The 18723-nt window shown below is 50.9% G+C and overlaps 3 protein-coding genes and 1 non-coding gene across 4 annotated transcripts; 2 read left to right on the top strand and 2 right to left on the bottom strand.

Moving 5' to 3' along the window:
- Nucleotides 1-2087: 2087 nt before the first annotated feature.
- On the bottom strand, nt 2088-4163 carry MBOAT4 (membrane bound ghrelin O-acyltransferase MBOAT4). The gene is given in 7 exon segments (XM_075039864.1): nt 2088-2345; nt 2347-2584; nt 2586-2741; nt 2743-2821; nt 2824-3017; nt 3296-3521; nt 4058-4163. Coding segments are annotated over 7 exon segments (1257 nt in total).
- Nucleotides 4164-9685: 5522 nt separating this feature from the next.
- Nucleotides 9686-10687, bottom strand: LOC142036278 (ribonuclease CL2-like). Its single transcript, XM_075039748.1, has 2 exons — nt 10639-10687; nt 9686-10215 (listed from the first exon to the last, which is right to left on the bottom strand). The coding sequence occupies exon 2, from the start codon at nt 10207-10209 to the stop codon at nt 9778-9780; it is 432 nt and encodes a 143-aa protein (XP_074895849.1). The 5' UTR covers nt 10210-10215; nt 10639-10687; the 3' UTR covers nt 9686-9777.
- A 2440-nt stretch (nt 10688-13127) lies between these two features.
- On the top strand, nt 13128-17380 carry RPS3A (ribosomal protein S3A). The gene is made up of 6 exons (XM_075029930.1): nt 13128-13313; nt 14145-14248; nt 15395-15582; nt 15757-15965; nt 16516-16625; nt 17218-17380. The coding sequence occupies exons 1-6, from the start codon at nt 13252-13254 to the stop codon at nt 17337-17339; spliced, it is 795 nt and encodes a 264-aa protein (XP_074886031.1). The 5' UTR covers nt 13128-13251; the 3' UTR covers nt 17340-17380.
- Nucleotides 16875-16944, top strand: LOC142037440 (small nucleolar RNA SNORD73). Its single transcript, XR_012652378.1, has one exon. It is a non-coding gene; the product is annotated as a small nucleolar RNA SNORD73 (small nucleolar RNA).
- Nucleotides 17381-18723: the final 1343 nt, after the last annotated feature.

Here is an 18723-nt window from a genome sequence, read left to right as displayed (position 1 = left end):
CCAAGAGATGTGATGCAAGAGCAGCATGGTGGAAGAGGGAGAAGCTGGCCTGTCTCCCTCCAGTCCCTTTCGCTCCATCCAGACATATAGCAGCCACTCAGCTTGGTAAAGAGGCCATGCTGCTGCTTAGAAAAACTGATTTTCCAAAAGGCTGTAGGCTGCTTTTATTCTTCCACCCCCAACACGAGGCAGAGATGAGCTGCCCTGCTCCTGGCACCAGTTCTGCAGCCCTTGGAGAAGTGGTAGGTTTGGGACATGTGGAGAGAGCCCAGCATCAGCTTACCTGAGACAGGATGTCACTAGCTGAGCTAACCCTCTCCCAGCTCAAAATGGGGAGAAATTCATGAGTGCTTTCCTCCAGCCTTGACTCATCTCCAGATCCAGCCTGTTCTTTTGGGGGAATTTTAATTCCCCAGGTTTTTTGACACTTCATACACTTTCTGTGAATCTTTTCCAGGCTTCTCACCTGGATTTTTTTTTTTTTTTTTTTAATCTGTTTGGCTATGGTTGCTGCTGATGGGAGGGGATAACTCCTTGGCTGGGCACCCACTTGCAATGAATTTCCCCTGATCCCCTTAGGGAGGAGGCTGTGCACGTCCCTGCCTGCTGAAAGAATGTGGGATGGCTCCAACTGCGGCCGTCGGGATTTTTTTATACACTGGCTTTCTTGCAACTGACTCTTGGGTCCACTTCCCTCCAACATAGGTGGCAGGAGCCTTCTGGCTTGGGAACCACTGTCCCATGGACAATCCCGGACACATCACCCTGGAAAGTCTGGTCCTGGCTTGGTACATGTGGTCTCACATGGGCCAGCAGAGTGATGAAACAGCTGGAGAACCTGCCTGAAGGAGCCCAGCATGTTTTTCAGAGATAAGATGAAGAGATGACTCAGTTTCTAAGCATGGATATAGGGAATAAGTTGGAGGCAGCTCTGCAGGACAGCACTGAAGCAGACAGGGCCTGGCCCTGACAAATGCAAGCTGTGCTGGCAACAGGGAGATTATATGTGGGGCAAGTGGCTTGCAAGGCTTGGGATGGGTACTCAGTGGGACTCAAGAAGAAGCCAAACATCCAAACAACCCACATAAAACAAGGCTAGATTGATTTTTGCGTGCTGAGTTTCAGTTTAGTGACAAACACTGATACAGGTATTGACACAGGGCCTGCATGGTGTGGGATGTTAACGTGATCAAAAATTTTTTCCCTTGAGTTTGGGCACTTAAGACTGGTTCTGGTGTTGGTCCTGGTACCCTGGAGCAGCATGCCTAGCAGACCAGAGGCCAACAATAGTCTTGTAGCATTTTCAGCTATATTATTTTGATATTCGGTGCGTGGCTTCTTGCTCTCATATAAACAGAAACTTTTAGCTCCATGCTTTCCTGATACCTTCCCCAATGGTAGCTCATGCTTCTTCCACAGCCTAAACGGGCTTTTGGGTCCTAGGCCAGTGCGTGAACTGGAGAAGTGCATTAGGATTTCTGCTGTGTATCTTTGTGGGGAAAGTGACACCTAAGCCTCAGTTGAACGCCACAGCTGAGTCCGAGGACTTTGCTGGCTTACTCTCCCTTGCCTATGCTGTCCTCAGCACACCATGGGCAGTATCCCCCCTTTTCCCAGCAGCATTCTTGCCCCCGTGCCCAGGATCCTCTGCAAGAACGGTGGAGGGGATGGACCATCCCTCTTCCCTGTGTGGCAGGGGACACAGCTGACCCAGCACCCCAGAGGCCAAGCATGTCACCCACTTGGTGGGGGGCAGGTATTGCAGGAGACGTCTAATTGGGAGCACGGTTTGGGGTCTGCATGCCACAGAAACAGTGCTGAGGAGCAATTGCTGGAGGAGTACCACATAGGAGTACCACCTATGCATCTCAGTAGTACCGCTGGGTGGGGAAAGGGGTGTTTCTTGTCTTGTGCTGCCCCCAGACAGATTGCCAGCCCCTTTCCCTGTGCCCAGGCCCCCACTGGTCTGGTGACCTCACCTCCCTGCTTCAGCGCATCCCTCAAAGCTGGGGGATATCCCAGAAGTAAAAGCCAACCTGATTCTTTGGAGATGCTGTTATATGAGATTGCTTGGCCAATAACACTTCTCACCCTGTGTGCTCACGTGTGCAGGGATGTGCCCCACTGGCTGCACAAGTTCGCCCAGGACAGGCTCAGTTCTGCTTCAGCTTCTTGGCAAGCAGCAGCAGCAGCAGCAGCATGAGGCCACAGGAGAGGGGAAGGATGCTGTCGCAGGATGTCCAGAGCAGGCAGAGCATGGAGAAGGTCTCCACAGCCACCAGAATGTAGGCGACGATGAGCTGCGTGAACACCCAGGTTGTGCCACGGTAGAGGAGCTTCATACTCTGCCTGGGAGGTGGCCCAGGCGCCGAGGAAGGGATGGCTGCGGTAGTCAGCCTCCACCATGACAGCCCAGCACAGGAAACCAAAGACATGCCCAGGCCAGAGGCCGTGCCACCAGGCGGAGAAGGCAAAGGTCACTAGGAGCGGCTGGGCTGGGCAGCGCTGGAAGACAAGTCTCCTCAAGCAGCAGGACGTGCTCTTGTTCCAGGTTTGGGTGAAGATGGCCAGGCGGTGGGTGGTTGTGGACAGAAACGTCTCCCCGGCCTGCCACTGGCCTGAAGCCCACCACTTCAAGGAGGGCCTCATCCAGCACCCAGTGCGAATAGGCCAGCTGGAGGAGCAGGGCCCGTGCCCAGACGTGGGACAGGCAGCCCAGTCCGGCGCAGCCCTGCCTGTGGCCAGCCCTCCCGCCAGCCCCTGAAGGGCCAGGGTACACAGGTGGCCCTCAACGAGCAGGGGAGAGCACCGCAGTACTTGGTGCCTTAAACCTGGTGAAGGAGCAGAGGGGACCTCCGAGGAGGGCTGGGAAAAAGAGCAGGTAGCTGCAGAGGGGCAGCGCACGTTTCAAAAGCCCCTGGCCCAGCTGGAGCGGCATCAGCCCTTCATGGATGTCCAGGGCCAGAGACGTAGCTTTCTGGGTGAACAGCATGATGGCAGGGAGGGCAACGGCTGGCCTGGAAGTAGAGGGCACCCGAGAGCTGCTAGAAGTCCCTCCTCGAAGGGAGCGTTAGAGGCACACACACGGGGGATGTGCTGTCCCACGTCCCCAGAGCACTGCCGTGCCCGCAGAGTCGCCCGCACATGGGGATGCAGCCGGAGCCAGCAGGGAGACTGACGGCTGTGGAACAACAAGCCAGTGCAGCCCGGGGGCCCTCTGCCCTCACAAAATGACCAGGAGGGCCCCCAGCCCACCGAGGGGAGGAGCGGAAAGGAGGCAGAGCTGGGGAGTTACCTGGCACCCTGTGGGTCCAGCTCCCGGCTGCTCAGAACCAGGTGGCAGAGTGTCTGCCAGGACATCTGGAGGGCGAAGACCCAGGTGTGGGCACGAGCTGGGCTGACGTAGAGGAGGACGAGCATGGAGCCAGTGGCAGGGATGTGGAGCAACACAGCGTAGCTGCCCATGGCTATGCCGGCAAGGAGACATCCTCCAGTGAGGAGGAATATGTACCTAGAAGAGACTGGATGCCCTTTGGCTGCCTTTTGGGGAAAACGGTGCTTGAAACTCCCACCAGGGTGTTGATAGTGTGCGTTAGTCTGGGTCCTGCAGCCTCCACAGTCTGCCTCTTGGCTTCTCATGGGGCTGAGGGATCACCAGGGCCACCATGGCAGCAAGCAGGAATGGGGGCAGACTGGAGCAGATATTACTGGCCCTGCCTGGCCCCCATCCTAGCCACACCAGAGACAATCCCCATTCCCTGCCCTGCTCCTCTTGCCCATGTGCTTATCCTGGTACACCCCTAAACCTAACTCTTGCAACACTGGAGTGTCTGGCCTGGCTGTTTTGTCCTTAACAACCTTGATCTGCACCCACTGCAGAGAGGGGGGACTGGGAACAACTCACATCCAAGCCATACAAATGTCCCTACCCGAGTCAGCGGGGACTTACGACCATGTGTCCTGCTGCACCTCTGACCACAAGAGCCCTCAGAAAGCATCCACAGGCATGACTTGCCCTCTGCACAGCAGCAGGGGTGACAACCACATACTAGGCAGCCAGAGAGGTACCCCGAAGCACAGAGGTGGTGGAAGAGAGCAGCAAAGAGGAAAGCTGCCAGTCAGTATAGGGCCGCAGGGAGGACAAGCAGGTCTGCTCAGCACATCAAGCACCTTGCTTCTTCAACTGCCTGTGATGCCTGGAGAATGGACTGAGCCAAGGGCTGCTCTGGCTCCTCTTTATGAGTGGCAGGACCTCAAAGAAACAGAGCAGAGCCAAGGAAACAGAGGTATCTGCAGGAAGAGCATGTTTGTTGCATTCGTCAGTGCTGACTCCTCCAAGCACCTCTGACCCAAGGTTTCTGTGTAGGTGGAAAAACTTGGGGTTGGTTATTTGCTCTGCCAGACGCCTGGGCCATTACCACATATTTTGAAGACAGTGAGAGTGAGCTGCCGAGGTAAGTGCCTCTTGGAACTGCCACGTGTGCCATGCTGGGATGCCCCTCAGAGCAAAATCCCCAGTTGCTCCCAGAGGCTTGGTTCTTTCTCTTCTCTTCCTCTCAGCTGAGTCCTTCACAGAAAGCTATGCCTTTTTTCTAACTCTGGCCTCACTTGTTATGGGGTAGTGGTGGGGACGTCCCAGTATTTAAACCCTGGTCACAGAAAGGAGAGGATGGGTTCTGCCACTTCTCAGTGATGAGGGAGGGTGAGGCCCTCAGCCTCACCACTCAGACCAAGCTACAGGGTCTTTTAATTTACCAGAGATAAAGGAATAGCTCTGTTCTCTCCAAACAATTTTTCCTCAAGTAAATAATAAATTTTAAAAAAATATGGACTCACAGAGATACTTGCGATGGTAGAAATTAGTCATTGCAGTTAAACTGTTTAAAGTGTGCATTCATTCAAAAATGTGCCATATAAGAAAGCAAAAGGTCTTCTTTTGGGCCAGGCTTGAAAGGTGATTTGAAGAGTGATCTCTAGGGTGATGTGAAGCCAGTTGCTATTGCTCTCACAATGCCACCAGCAGTATTTCATGCTAAGCAGACTAAAGGCCCAAGAAAATCAGTCTACAGGACTTGACTCTTCTTCATGAGATACAGCCAAGAAAAAACAGATACATTCAAATGGAAAGCTCATGAATTTTTTTTTTAAAGTCAGTTGATATCTGCTTTATTTTAGGCATATGAACAGTGTGAATACAAAGAGGAATACTCTGGAATTTCCTTCTGGAAGAAAAAAAATGACATATTGGAGGGGTAGAAGAAGTAAGGTTTTCCCCTTCCTTTGACAAATGCTTCAAAATATTTAGATAAGTCCGTTTTTCAATAAAAAGAGCAAAAATGCTGCCTAAAGCTACAGAAAGAACGGTGCTCATTAAAAAAAAAGAAATTTTGATTTAAAAAATATATCAAGTCTGACTTTTATGAATGCATCCACTCTTCACTGAGCTTTTCAAGCTATCGTCATGTTGGAAAGCTTACCACATTGTTTGGATGAGTTATTTGTTTATAAGAAGACAGGGGACCAAAACCCCATGGAAAAAATTATTAGAGCAAATGCTGCAGAGCAACTGGCTGTATTTTGCTGTATTTGTGCAGGGTATGTTTTAAGTGCAAGTGATAGCACTGGAGAGAAGTTTTTTCCATGTCAATTTTGGCATGTATGGCATGCAGCAACAGCCTGGTTTCACAGGACTCATTCTGCCAAATCCATGGAGCCCAGTATTGACTTTGCTGAGTAAATATTTTTTAAGGCCTTTGCAGTGCCTGTGTAAGTAATTCCCTGCTATGGTTCTGCAAAAATGCCATTGCTTTTCAAGAAGTAGAAATTAATTTCCACAGTAGCATTGGATATGTTAACGCAGTGCTTATGCCTTTCATTTTGTACCATCAGATGCTGGGCAGTGGAAGTGTGATCTTAGAGCAAGCACGTGAGGCATAGTGAAGCATGGGAGAGAGCATAATTTGCTTCATTTGCATGCACTAAACAAGCAACAGCCCAGTTCCCGGCTAAGGCATTAATTGTTTGGTAATACAGCAGGTGAGAACAGCAGGTTGACCACTGTCAGAGCAAACTCTGGGCATGAAATTGGAGCAGATATAACTCAGATACTAGCTTTAGGCTAGCATCCAAAAAGTTTTTAGCTGCTTTCTTGGTGGAATATAGTGCTGTTTTGGGAACAGTTTTTGTTGCCTGTTGTAATGCAGCCTATACTGATCTGCTGCAGGACACATGGCAAAATGAAAGATATACATTGAAAGCAAAACAAGTTTTTTTAAAGAAAAAGTCAGACTGACACGGTATGTCTTTTCTCCAGAGAAAAGCATGTAAATGGGAAGGGAGGCCATTAAATAGGGTTCAGGAGGCCTGAATAGAGCTCCTGTCTCAGACTTTCTCTGTGACCTTAGGAAAGCTGCTTAACTCCCATCCATAAAACAGAGATGACAGTTTCCATTTCCCTGTGGTGTTATAAGGCAGAATCAACCACAAACCTTGGAACTTTACATTTGGCTGTGATAGGCAGGACATGAAAGTACCTAAATGAGAAAGGAATTAAGAAACAAATGCAATGGTTTATTAAAACACAAAAATGCAAAAATCCCTCCTCTATTTTCAGGCACCAGTCCCATGCTGGCTTTTTGCTACTTGTTGCCATTACAGATTTGCTGACCACTGCCTGCAAGTGGCCCACTGCTGCTTGTGGCAAAGGCCTCTTTGCCTCCCTGGATAAAGGACCACATCCCAGTAGTTTAAAGATAGTGTGGAAGTCTTGTATCGCAGCCATGATCCCGCTCACTGAGGCTTGAAGTTGTGCCTGCGGAAGGGGGAGGGAAAGCATTTCCTTAAGTCCTCATGTAATTTTTTATACCTTCTGTGCTTCTTAATACCCAAATCAGTAATTAAAAGTGTACGTTAATTGGCAATAAATTAAATTAAGTGAAATTTCTGCAAGTCACTTTTTTGCCTGCAATACAGCCTTGCAACTCTTGAGCTCAGCCACATCAGTTGAACTTAGCATGGGTGAGGGGCCAGCACTGTGCCCCTCCCTGTGCCAGCAGTGGCAAAAGAGGTGATTTATTTTTCAAGGCAGAATCCGATTAGGAGTGCCTTTTTCTCTTTCAGTGTTGAGACCAAGGCCAGAAGGAGACGGATCCTCTTGTACCTCCTAAGTTTTGGGGACATTTAGAACAGGGAATGACATCACTGGAGACCATCCCCTGTGCTGGTTCCCCTCAACCTCACCACAGAGTTCCTGAGAGAAGAGATGTGCAGCTCCAAGGACCATGCACAGTAGCCAGTGATGGGGAAAAAGGTCTAGGGCTGCATGCTATTCCCCTTCCATTGCCTTTCACATGATATGCAAGCCCTGTAGAGAGGCAGTTCTTGTCCTGGTGTCTCCTTCTGGAGATGGCAGGAGCGGCTACAGCTGTTCTGATCCTTGTTATGAAGCCAGCAGATCAACTGGTGCTTTGCCTTAGAGATAAAGTACCTGGGTATGATATGCATTGCCACTGGCTGCCAGAAAGAGTGGATGTCCTAACACCCTCAGGATGATCCTGATTCCTTTGTGGCTGAGGTTTTTTTCCCCTTTAGCCTTCACAAACAATAGACACTAACATATACTGAAGAAGCAGAGTCACTTCTTAGGGGAAAACACAGCAGAGGGGTGAACCAACAGTGCAATAATGGGATGGGATGTGCCTGAAGGGTGGAGCTGCCCTGCAGGCAAAGGGGAGATGCCAGAACAAACCAGACTTGCCAGCACGCTCAGGTGGCCCCAGCATGCAGGGCATCCCAGAACTGTCATTGCTGCTCTGGGACTGCTGCTCAGAGCTGTCTCCCCAAGATGGGTGCCACCTCTCCCATGCTCTTCAGAGCCTGGAGCACAAGGCTCCACAGGTAAATCACAGTGGTGATATTTTTCTCTCTCAGTGTCAGGGTGTTCTGAGCTGCCAGAGAATAGATGGAGAGGCCAGAGTCCTCCTCCAAGCCTTGAAGAACCAAGGTAGAAAGAAACAGAGCAGAGATCAAATCCTTGTACTTGCAGAGACCCTGGGCATTCCCTCCTGAGAGGGTCCGCCCATCCAGCTCCTCCCATGGCCAGGAGGGAGCAGGGTGGAGAAGTGAGTCTGCTGGAAGTTGCTAGGAATGCCCCAAACACCTTCAAAACACCCCAATTCCTCTCCAGCGTACAGAGAATAGAGCTCTCCTCACTGGGGCAGGGCTGAGAGTTGGAGCTCACGGGTCCATGGAGGTCCCTCCAAGTGCCTTTCTGATGAATTCCAGAAGAAGGAGGACCTGAGTTGCTCAAGGCACATGAAGGGACATCTTGGACAGGGAGAAATTAAAAAGGATCAGGAAGACCATTTGCTGCCCTTCATTTCCTCCTCAGCTACAATTTCTGAGTGCATTTGGGCAGCCTTTTTACAACAGCACAGCACCTGGATGTCAGCACTTCCATCGGAGTCCTCAGGGCTCCCTCAGTAATAGGACCAGAGCAAAGAGGACCCCCAGCCTGCTGGGCTGCACTAGGCAGTATTGCCAGCGGTTGGAGGGAGGTGAGCCTGCTCCTCTGCTCAGCATTACTGACACACGTCTGGAATGCTGGATGGAGTGATGGACTCCCCACTATAAGAGAGACATGAACATACTGGAGAGAGTCCAGCAAAGGTCTGAGGATGATGAAGGGACTGGAGCAACTCTGATAAGAGGAAAGGCTGAGAGAGCTGGGACTGTTCAGCCTGGAGAAGAGAAGGGTGAGGCAGGCGGAGCTTATCAGTGTACTGATAAGTACTGATGGGGAGGAATGAAGACAAGGGAGCCATGCTGTTCTTAGTGGTGCGCCGTGACAGGACAAGAGGTGATGAACACAAGCTGAAGCACATGAAATCCCATCCAAACCCAAGAAAATACTTGTTTCTGTATGCGTGTGCATGTAGTATATGTGTTGTGTGTATATGCTTGCATATTGTGTGTGTTTGTGCTGTGTATGCATGTTGTGTGTAGGAGTGTGTGTGTATGTTTTTTGTTGCGAGTGCGGTGTGTGGTTGTGTGCACGCTGCATGCTTTGTGTGTGTTATGTTTGCATGTGTGTGTATGTTGTGTTTTTGTGTGTGTTCAGTGTGCGTGGGGTGGTGGTTCAGGGCTGTGTGTGGCCCCAGCCAGCGCTCGGCTCCATGGGGGTGCCAAGGGGGCCCAAGATCAGCCTCAGCCCCAGAAAGGCCCCAGATGGGGCCAGAGGCATGTGGAAGAGAGGACTGTGGGGCATGTGAGGGTTTACGGGACAGGCATGGGGGAAGTTGGGGGTACCCAGGGGGTTATGAGGCACATGGGAGGTTGGGAGACCCTGCAGGAGCTATGGGGCATCCAGGAAAGCAATGTGACACCCAAAGGGTCAGGATACCAGGGGAGAGAGTTGGGTGCACATCCAGGGGATCAGGGGGACCCTGGGGGGGTTATGGGGCACCCAGGGGAGTTGTGGAGCGCCCAGGAAAGGGGACTCTACAGGGCACAGGAGAGGTCAGAGTCACTCTAGGATGCTATGGGACACACAGGAGGTTGGGAAAACCCAGGGGTTTATGAAGCACATGGGGGGCCAGGTCCACCTTGGACAGGGCTAGGGGCACCCAGAGAGGGGTAGGATCGCAGGGTCCCCCCCAGAAGCTGATGTCGGAGCCCAGGCCTGTGGTACCTCCTTTATTGCAGGCCCTACCGGAGCCCCCAGTGGGAGGGAGAACCCACATCCCCACCTACAGCCTCCCCCCCCGGCCATGTCAACCCTCACTGGGGGGGTGCGTGGGTGCCAGCGAGGTGCACAGGCAGCCCGTCAAGGCAGGCGACGCGCACGTGGTGCTGGAGCTGCCGAGCCCGGTAGGCGCAAGGAGGACGGGTGTCCCCCCCCCGCAGGCGGCAGGCTGTGAGGCCCATGGGTGTCGGGGTGCTGCGGAGCCCCACTGCGTCAGGCGTCTGGGTGCAGGCAGCCAGCAGCTCCTCGGCCGGCGCGTGCACAAAGGTGTTGGAGGGCTTGCAGGGCCTCCCCAGGGCTGTCACCCGCCGGCGTGCCAGCATGGTCTCGCAGTAGCGGTGCGCCGCAAGCACGGATGTCCGGGGGTGGTCCACATGCTGCCGCAGAAACTTCTCATAGCGGGTCTCACCCACCGCCCCTGCCAGCACTGCCAGCACCAGGGCTGTGCAGAGGGCCCAGCCTGCCATGGGCACCTGTGGAAAGTGGGGGTCAGGGCCATCTGGACTTCTGGGCCCCCAACTGGAAACCCCACCCTGGACGCTCAATTCCTCTACATATTCCTCCACCCAGACACCTGCGTCCCTTACAGATCCCCTCTAAATGCATGAGGGGACACCCCTCCCCAGACACCTGGGCCATCTGTGGATCCCACCTGGATGCCTGGGTCCCCCACAGAACACCCCATGGACACCGGGGTCCCCTACAGTTCTGCACTCCCCAGAAGCCTGGGTCCCCTATGGAACACCCGCCCTGGACCCCTGGGTCCCCTATAGATCCACCCCCTGCCCCAACACCTGCATCCCCTACATATCCTCCCTCCCCCACTGGATGCTTGGTTTCCTCACAGTCCCCCTCCCGCAGACACTCCGGTCCCCTCATGCATCCCTCACCCGCACCTCTGTGTGTGTGCCTCAGTTTCCCTTATGGCCTCGGGGTCTCCAGGATCCCTCCCACTTCTCTGTGCCTCTTTTATACTGGCCCCAGCTGGGCCCAATGGGCAAGGATCCAGGAGGAGGAGCAGGGCAAAAAGCAAAGTCCAGCAGATGGCAGGGGGGAGCCAGGCGTCCAGGAGGCCCCACTCCCCCTCACGGCCCTCCCAAGGTCATTAGGTAGTCATTAACGAACCACGTGACTGGCTGCGAATGTCCCCTTGGGTGCTCCCTCCCCATGTTGCCTTGGCGCATGCATTCTGGCCTTGGGCCACATGTCCCATGGTGGGCAGGACACCTGGGTCTCCTTGGGTGGCAGGCCAAGACATCTTCTAGTTCCCTGGTGGAGGGACAGGATGTCAGCATCACCTCTGGGGCAGCTGACAGTCGCTCCTGCCCCTCTTGGACGATGTGGTATGTCCGCAGCTGCCCTGCATTGTTTCAGGAGCTATGTGTCCCTTTCCCCTGTACACCCTTGCAGGCAAGTTCGTACCCCTGGGAAGTGCCAGGATGCATTTTGCCCTGCTGTTACCTCACATGCTCCCGGCTGCTCCGCTGAGGCAGAGACAAGCAAAGAGCCAGGAGCTAGCCTGAGCCCATCAGAAACGCACCCCTTTCCCTTGACCATCAGGGAGAACCTGATGGAGCCCCAAGGAGAGCGTGTACCCTCTGGAGGGAGAGGCATACAGTGCCCAGGAGAGGATGTCACCACCGGGTGCAAGTGGTCTCCATCCTCCTCTTCAAAGACATGATAGAGACTGTGATGGGAAGTGGCAAATGGAGGATGAGGAAGAAAGCGGACAGGAGCCCTCAGCTGCCATTCTTCTGCAGGAGCAACGAAGTTTGACCCCACCAGTGAAGGCAGACAGTGACACCGGATGCCGACACTTCACAAATGGGCCTCAGCACTAGGGCTAAGGGCTGCTGAGAGATGCACTCTTTGAGTGTGTGTCACTGTCAGACCTGACCTACTTGTCCCCAAGGACAGCACAGAGCCATTCCCCTGTCTGCCCCAGGCCCACCATGTCCTTCAGCCTGGGGTAGGCTCGGTCCTGGGCACCACCTTCCCGAAAAGAGCTGGAAAAGGTCTAAGCCTGGCCACGATGTAGGTGGAGAGTGCCCTGCCCTGGGCTGTGGTGTCATCTCTACCGCTCTCTGAGCCTCTCAAGAAATCCTCCTAAAGTCCCACAGCCCTTGCAGTGGGAACAGCGCAGCCACCTGGCCAAAACCTCAAAGACATGGAAGATCAGCACAGCCCTCTCGCTGACTCTCTGAGGCTGACAAGAACCTGCTCCTGCTGGGCATGGAAGCAGGATGGGGGCTCTCATCACCACCTCCCGGACACACTCTGCCTTCCACTGACCTGGTGTGGGTGGGAAGGGTATGGTGTCCCCAAGAGGAAGAACAAGCCTGGATGCCTGGCAAGGGTCTGCCTCAGCCCTGTGTCCCAGTGCTGTCTCTGGCTGGCACAGTACAGGTACCCGTGCTAGAGCCTACCCTACCTGGAGGACCCTCAGGCATCCTTGCCAGAGGTTGCTGTGAGGTTCATCAGTGAGCCATAACCTGTGGTCCCCTCTTGTCCCGTGGGAGTCCCACCTGCCAGGTGCTGGCCTGGGCACCGCATCGCCCTCTCCCATCCCTGCCCACGCAGGTGGACTGATGGGAGCATCCTCCTGCGCCACGCTCTCCCCTCGGCTGCTGTCCTGCGTTGCCCCGGATGGTCAGGCCGTCATGGCATGATGGGCTGCATGTACCTAGGGCATGAGGCATCAGAGTGAGCGAGGAGGTGACGACCGCCTGCGTGGGTTAGCGAGGGTGGCGTGCCCTGCCCCAGGCAAGGTGGGCTCTGCACCCCTGTGCAGAGGGGAGAGGAGGAATCAGTTGAAGCACCCGAGGCAGCCAGACCAGCAGCTTCTAGTTGTCCCCGCAGTGCCGCTGCTTCCCCATAGCGTGGGAAGGGCTGGGTGGGCTGGCGCTGTCTGGTGAGGATGCCCCGGGGCCTCCGCAGACACAGGGGTTTGATCTCCACTCTCTTTCTTTCCATCTCAGCCCTTCAGCCCTCGGAGAATGGCCACCATCCCTTGGTCCCTGCCCTGGCAACACAGACCATCGTCCTGGAGCACCCCGAAAGCCACGAGGAGGGGCCCGGGACACCCACGAGAGGCACAGAAAGGCCAGAAGTGATGCGCTGGAAAGCGTGCCAAGGCTGCCTCAGCACGGAGGCCTCAGGGTGCACCGAAAGATCCCCAAAAGTCCAAACCCAAAAATTCCTTGGGGAAGGGGACGGGACCGAACAGCGCCGGCGGGCTCTGCGGGGCCACGAAAGGCGCAGCAAGGCCAACGCGCCACATCCCGCGACCGAGCGGTAGCGCCCCCAGCCTCCCCCCCCTTCCCCCGCGCCGTTGGTTCCGTCCCGCTGTGGTACGTCCCAGGGGGCGGGCCACCCGCCCTCTCCCAGCGAGATGCGGCTCAGCTCTCGCGAGAGCGCTGGCTGCCGCCCGCAGTTCTCGCGCGAGCCCCACTCTCGTATAATCTCGCGCGAGGGGGCGCTTGCGGCCTTTTCGCCGGTAGGTCGGGACGATGGCGGTCGGAAAGAACAAGCGCCTCACCAAGGGCGGCAAGAAAGGCGCCAAGAAGAAAGTGTAAGGGCGGCCGGGAGAGGAGGAGACGGGGTCCGGGGGCGCCGGGGCGGCAGGATGCCGTGGATGGGGGGCGGATGGCAGCGGACGGCGAGCGGGCCGCTGCTGTCATGGCGGCGGCCGGGCGCGGGCTTCGCCTGGGTGCGGGCCGAGCTGCGTGGCGGCGGGGGGACGGGACGGCTGCCGCTGTAAGAGCGCGGGTCCCGGCCTGGCCGGACTTCCTGCAGCCCCGCCGTGTGCCCGCTGCCCCGGCGCCGGGAAGGGCCTCGATGTGGGGAGCGCTCCGCGGCCGTGGGGCGTGTGGGAGGGCAAGGCCAGCCCTGGCCCCGGCCCCGGCTCCGGCCCTGGCTGTAATCCTGCGGCTGCAGGCCTGGTGTAGTTTGCTCGCTGTAGAAGCAGGGGTTCTGGGGTGACGTCGGTGCGGGCTTCGTTGTGTCTGGTGTCTTGTAGCTGCAGAAGTCAAGAAATGAAGGGGGGGGGGTGTCTTCGTGGGGAAGTTGGTTAAAGTGCACCGCTTGTGTCGCTCCTGAGCGGTAGCCGGAATTGTAGCCCTGTATGGGTTTTTTTCGTCATCTTGGGTTTATGATGTTTCTGTAGTTGATTTCTGTCTTTCTGAAGTAAATTGAAATGAATGTTTGCCTCACTGGAGTGGGTAATGCTGACCCGTCTGCATTCACATACTTGCCAACCTGTCCACGTTAAACTTGAAAGCCCAAAATGCTGACATTTGCATTTCCATTTTGCAAAGCGAGTGGAGAGGAAGGTCTTACTTCGGCCTGATTTAATCTGAGAAAATCAGTAAAAAAAAATCTTTTCTGCTTTATTTAAATTAAGGGTTGATCCTTTCTCCAAAAAGGACTGGTATGACGTCAAAGCACCAGCAATGTTTAATATCCGAAACATCGGGAAGACGCTTGTCACCAGGACTCAAGGAACTAGTGAGTAGTGGGGTTTTATGCAGCAGAGGGAGATGTATTTGTTCCATGTGCTAGCTCCAAATGAGACTCAATTAAAGAACTGCTGACAAATAGTTTTTGCTCATAATACTATGAACCTGACAGTTTAAAAAAAAAAAAAGTGCCTCTAACTTAATTGCTTGTTTCGAGTGAGTGTTCTTAAATTGACAGAGTTGTTTCAATAAATGAGCTTAGTTGCAGGGAGGTTAATGTGGTGTGGTCCTTGTTTGTACGAGAGTACCAAACCATGGATATGATATGAAAGGACATGCCTGAAGCTTCTTATGACCTGCTCTTGTAACCTGATGAGTTTGAGGAAAGTGAAGAATTAAGGATTCGTTCTGATTATCACAGGGACACATGGTGACAGTGCGATAGGAGACCTTGGTCATGATAGGATCATAAAGAGCATTGTGTTAGAAGAGACTGAAATTTGAAGCTTTTAGGTAAAGAGATCTCTGTTGATAGCTAGGATTGCTAACTTAATGAGAGCACATGTAGATGTATCACAGAACGGTCTGGCACACCTTAGGAAAAGGAAGCCTTTTGGAAGGTTAGCTGTGTAGAATGGCTAAATAGAATGGCATTATACTATTCCGGTTGCACTTAAAAGTTACAAAGGTGGTCATTATTTTGAACTGTATACATGTGAAACAAGTAAAATAAGGTCACTGTAAACCAGGCATGAGTAAGCTAGTGTTAAAATGGTTAATTATTAGAGGTAGAGCTGTAAAATGACTGTACTTAGGTGTTTGTTGCTGCTTTATCTCTGCTGAGCACATGTGGATTTTTGTTTTCATTATTGTTCATTATTTCCAAATACTTTGTAAACCCTTCCACTTAAAAAAAAACCCAAACTGTTACACAGGCTGGAATCTGCAGTATACTGGTATTTGTGCTTAGCTTCTGATATAATTATCTTAAAAAGATTGCTCACAAAGTTAACAAAATATGTTATTTGGTTCTCTAAGTTGATTTGATCTTGTTCAAGATACATATAGACTTCAGAGCTATGAAGCTAGTGGCATCACCTACTATTAGAAAACATCAAATGGAAGTTCGGTATCTGATTTGAGTAATACTTTTCTAATGTTAATAAAAGGTGTTTTATTTTGTTTTATATTACAGAAATTGCCTCTGATGGACTGAAGGGTCGTGTATTTGAAGTGAGTCTGGCTGATCTGCAGAATGATGAGGTTGCCTTCCGTAAATTTAAACTGATAACTGAGGACGTTCAGGGCAAGAATTGTCTGACCAACTTCCATGGAATGGACCTCACCCGGGATAAAATGTGTTCCATGGTCAAAAAATGGCAGGTATGTAAGGAACAAGGTCTGCGTTGTGGCTAGTGCCTTTAGGAAAGGAGGTAACCACTGATGCATTGTAAAGCTGTGTTTGAAGTGGCATCAGCAGATATTAATGAATGTCAGGTGCATGGTTTTGAGAAACCTGTCCATCACGTTGATGATAAATGACTGTTTCCTTTTTAGACAATGATCGAAGCCCATGTAGATGTCAAAACTACCGATGGTTACTTACTGCGCCTCTTCTGTGTGGGTTTCACGAAGAAGCGTAATAACCAAATCCGCAAGACCTCGTATGCCCAGCATCAGCAGGTTCGACAGATTCGCAAGAAGATGATGGAAATCATGACCCGAGAGGTCCAAACCAATGACCTGAAAGAAGTTGTCAATAAGCTGTAAGCTTTGGCAGCCTTTCCTTTTTTCTCCGATACAGTTTAAGTAGTTTGTTAGTCAGTTGTTACTGAGTACTTGGGGAATGATGGTGCTTTGTGTACTGTTTGGCAGAGACCAGGCAAGGTGCGTCTTGTTGAAAAGCTGATGTGCCATTTTCTTCAAATACTCTGTTAGTCTCTGCATCATATTTGACTTTCACAAACCATCATGTTTGCATAAACATGAAATCAGGCTCTCCAGTTTTTTGATTCATGTTTCTACAGACTAAAACTGGAATTCTGATCAGTTGGGGCTGTGAATGTTCTGGATTCTTCTGATAGAAGGAAGTTTTCCAAAGTGTGGTGTTTGCTTCCAAAAGTTTGATTGCAGATTTGCTCTCAAAATGAGCACATTCGCACTGTCTATCTATCTATATCTCCCTTCTAACATTGCAAGGAAAATGTCTTCGAATCTAGACATATTTGAAGAAAATTGTCAGAGTGTGAAGGTAGTATTGATGACGCAAACTCAGTTTTTAATGTTCTGCTACTGATGTGCTCTCTGATTTCTCAGGATCCCAGACAGCATTGGCAAAGACATAGAGAAGGCGTGTCAGTCCATTTACCCTCTTCATGATGTCTATGTCCGCAAGGTTAAGATGCTGAAGAAGCCCAAGTTTGAATGTAAGGCAATCACTGCAAATGTTCAGTGTTCTTAGTGGAGGGTGTGGGAAGCTGTTAGTTTAAAATGCGTTTGCTTTTGGATAAAGATGTTAAAACAGCATTGTAAGCTTAAGTAGCTGTAGTAGTAAAAAGGCTTGTGCTTCTAGTCTGGCATTTGGCTTGAAAGCCAAGCAGTGATCATTCAGTTTGGAGCTTTTTTTGAATTCTTGCCTGAAACTGCTGCTGAATGTTCGAAGGCTTTGGCTTGGGAATGAATGATGACAAAATGTTTCGGTCCCAGATGACATGGAATGATTCTATTTTCCCATTTTCTGACATTCCCATATAATGCAGTAGTAGGTTCTTGACTTTATCTCTCTTTAAAAAAAGTTTAATTTGCAATTTCATTATGTAGCACTTATTTCACTGCTTGTTTTTGTCTGACTGTCAGTTATTGCGCCAGCATCTCCTTGCATGAGCTTTCTGGAACAGACTTGATCATACCTACATTAAATGTTCTGGTGTTTTAATTTGTATATGATGACCAATTCAGTAATTGAAAAGTGTTTAAATAGGTGCATCTCTCACTGTTTATAATACATCCTCTTTTTAGTGGGCAAGCTGATGGAACTGCATGGCGAAGGTGGTGGTGCTGGAAAACCTTCTGGGGATGAGGCAGGCACAAAAGTAGAGCGAGCTGATGGATATGAGCCACCTGTGCAAGAGTCTGTCTGAAACTAAACATTGATGGAAAATAAAAGTTTTAATATACAGAACTAATGTTTGGTTGCCTGTATTGCTACTGGACAATATTGGATATGTGGATGGGTTTTTAATAAGGTAAACCTATTGCCTTGGTCTAAAAAAAAAAAGAAAAACTTGTTCTGGAGATCTGTTTTTCATGATTGGTGTTGTGAGATGGGTGGAAGAAGGTGGGTTGTCCTTTTTGAAAGGTGGAAAGTGCAATACCAAGGATTCTGTATCGTGTTTTTTCCCAATAATTTTGGTCCCCAGAAAAGAAACCTTGTGGGTGCGTGCAGAGCTTGTATTGGTGAAAGGTGCTTTAAAGAGGAGCACTACATGTACAGGGCAGATGGGGTGCCACACAGGGAAACTTACTGTTCCAGAATTTTTTGTGATAGGGAAGTCTTAGGGATTTATCCATACTACTTAACCTGAGAATTACGTATGTGTATGTTTAAGCTTCTTGGTGGTGATTTGATACAACTTCTCATGGGACAGAGTTGGTCTCTGATAGTCAAAAGGTGTTAAAAGATCTTTAAGCTGCAATTTTGATGATGGAAGCAGTGTTAGTTTTGAGCAGTATAGAAATGCAGAATATGCCCAAGAGTAGGGTTGTATGTAGTTTTTTAACCTCTATCAGAACCGAGGGGTAACCGCAATCACAGCTGAAAAACCTGTGGAACTTCAGGGGAAAAAAATTCTATCATAAAAAGGCAATGGTCTATGTTCTGAGAATAAAGCACACTTAAGCGATTTGCAGAGTAATTTTAACAGTACTTTTTCCGTTATCCAATAGCATTGTTGCTTGTTCAGCTTATGCTGGCTTAAAAATTGAAGAGTGTGTTTTTCCGGCTAAAACAAGGAGTATTTTGCACTATTGGCATGTTTTGTTTAGAATTGGGCAACAAACCTAAAGTTTGTTCTGTTGGATTGTTCGCAAGTTTGTGATTTAAAGCCTGAGAACAAAATAGTATGGAGCTGCTTGGAGCGGTCACTGAGATGGTGGTGGTGGCTCCTGCAGTCAGCTGTGAAATAGCTCAGGACAAGAAAGGGAGGAAAGTAAGGAAATGTTACTGTTGCAACAAAGATACTAGGGGAGAAGTAGAGATGCTACCCATGAGGGCCGTACTCTGCAGTGTTGGGGATTTTTGCCTTTTCCTAGTTGGTAATTCTGGTTTGGAGCAAATAATAAGCCAAATGAAAAGAATGTTTTCTCATTTAGAAGACTGCAGGTGATGTGATTTCATGTTGTGATTCCAAGTTACTATTTTAATTGGAAGGGGATGATATTTAGAATAGCCCATGACTTAATATTCAGGTAACCATCTTTATTGGATTGTAAATACAGGCCTACTTGTTCTGCTTCTTCCAGTTT

The sequence above is a fragment of the Buteo buteo genome, chromosome 1, assembly GCF_964188355.1.
Source record: "Buteo buteo chromosome 1, bButBut1.hap1.1, whole genome shotgun sequence".
Taxonomy (NCBI): Eukaryota; Metazoa; Chordata; class Aves; order Accipitriformes; family Accipitridae; genus Buteo; species Buteo buteo.
Note: the sequence above shows the minus strand (reverse complement) of the source record. Positions and strands in the feature narration are given on the sequence as shown.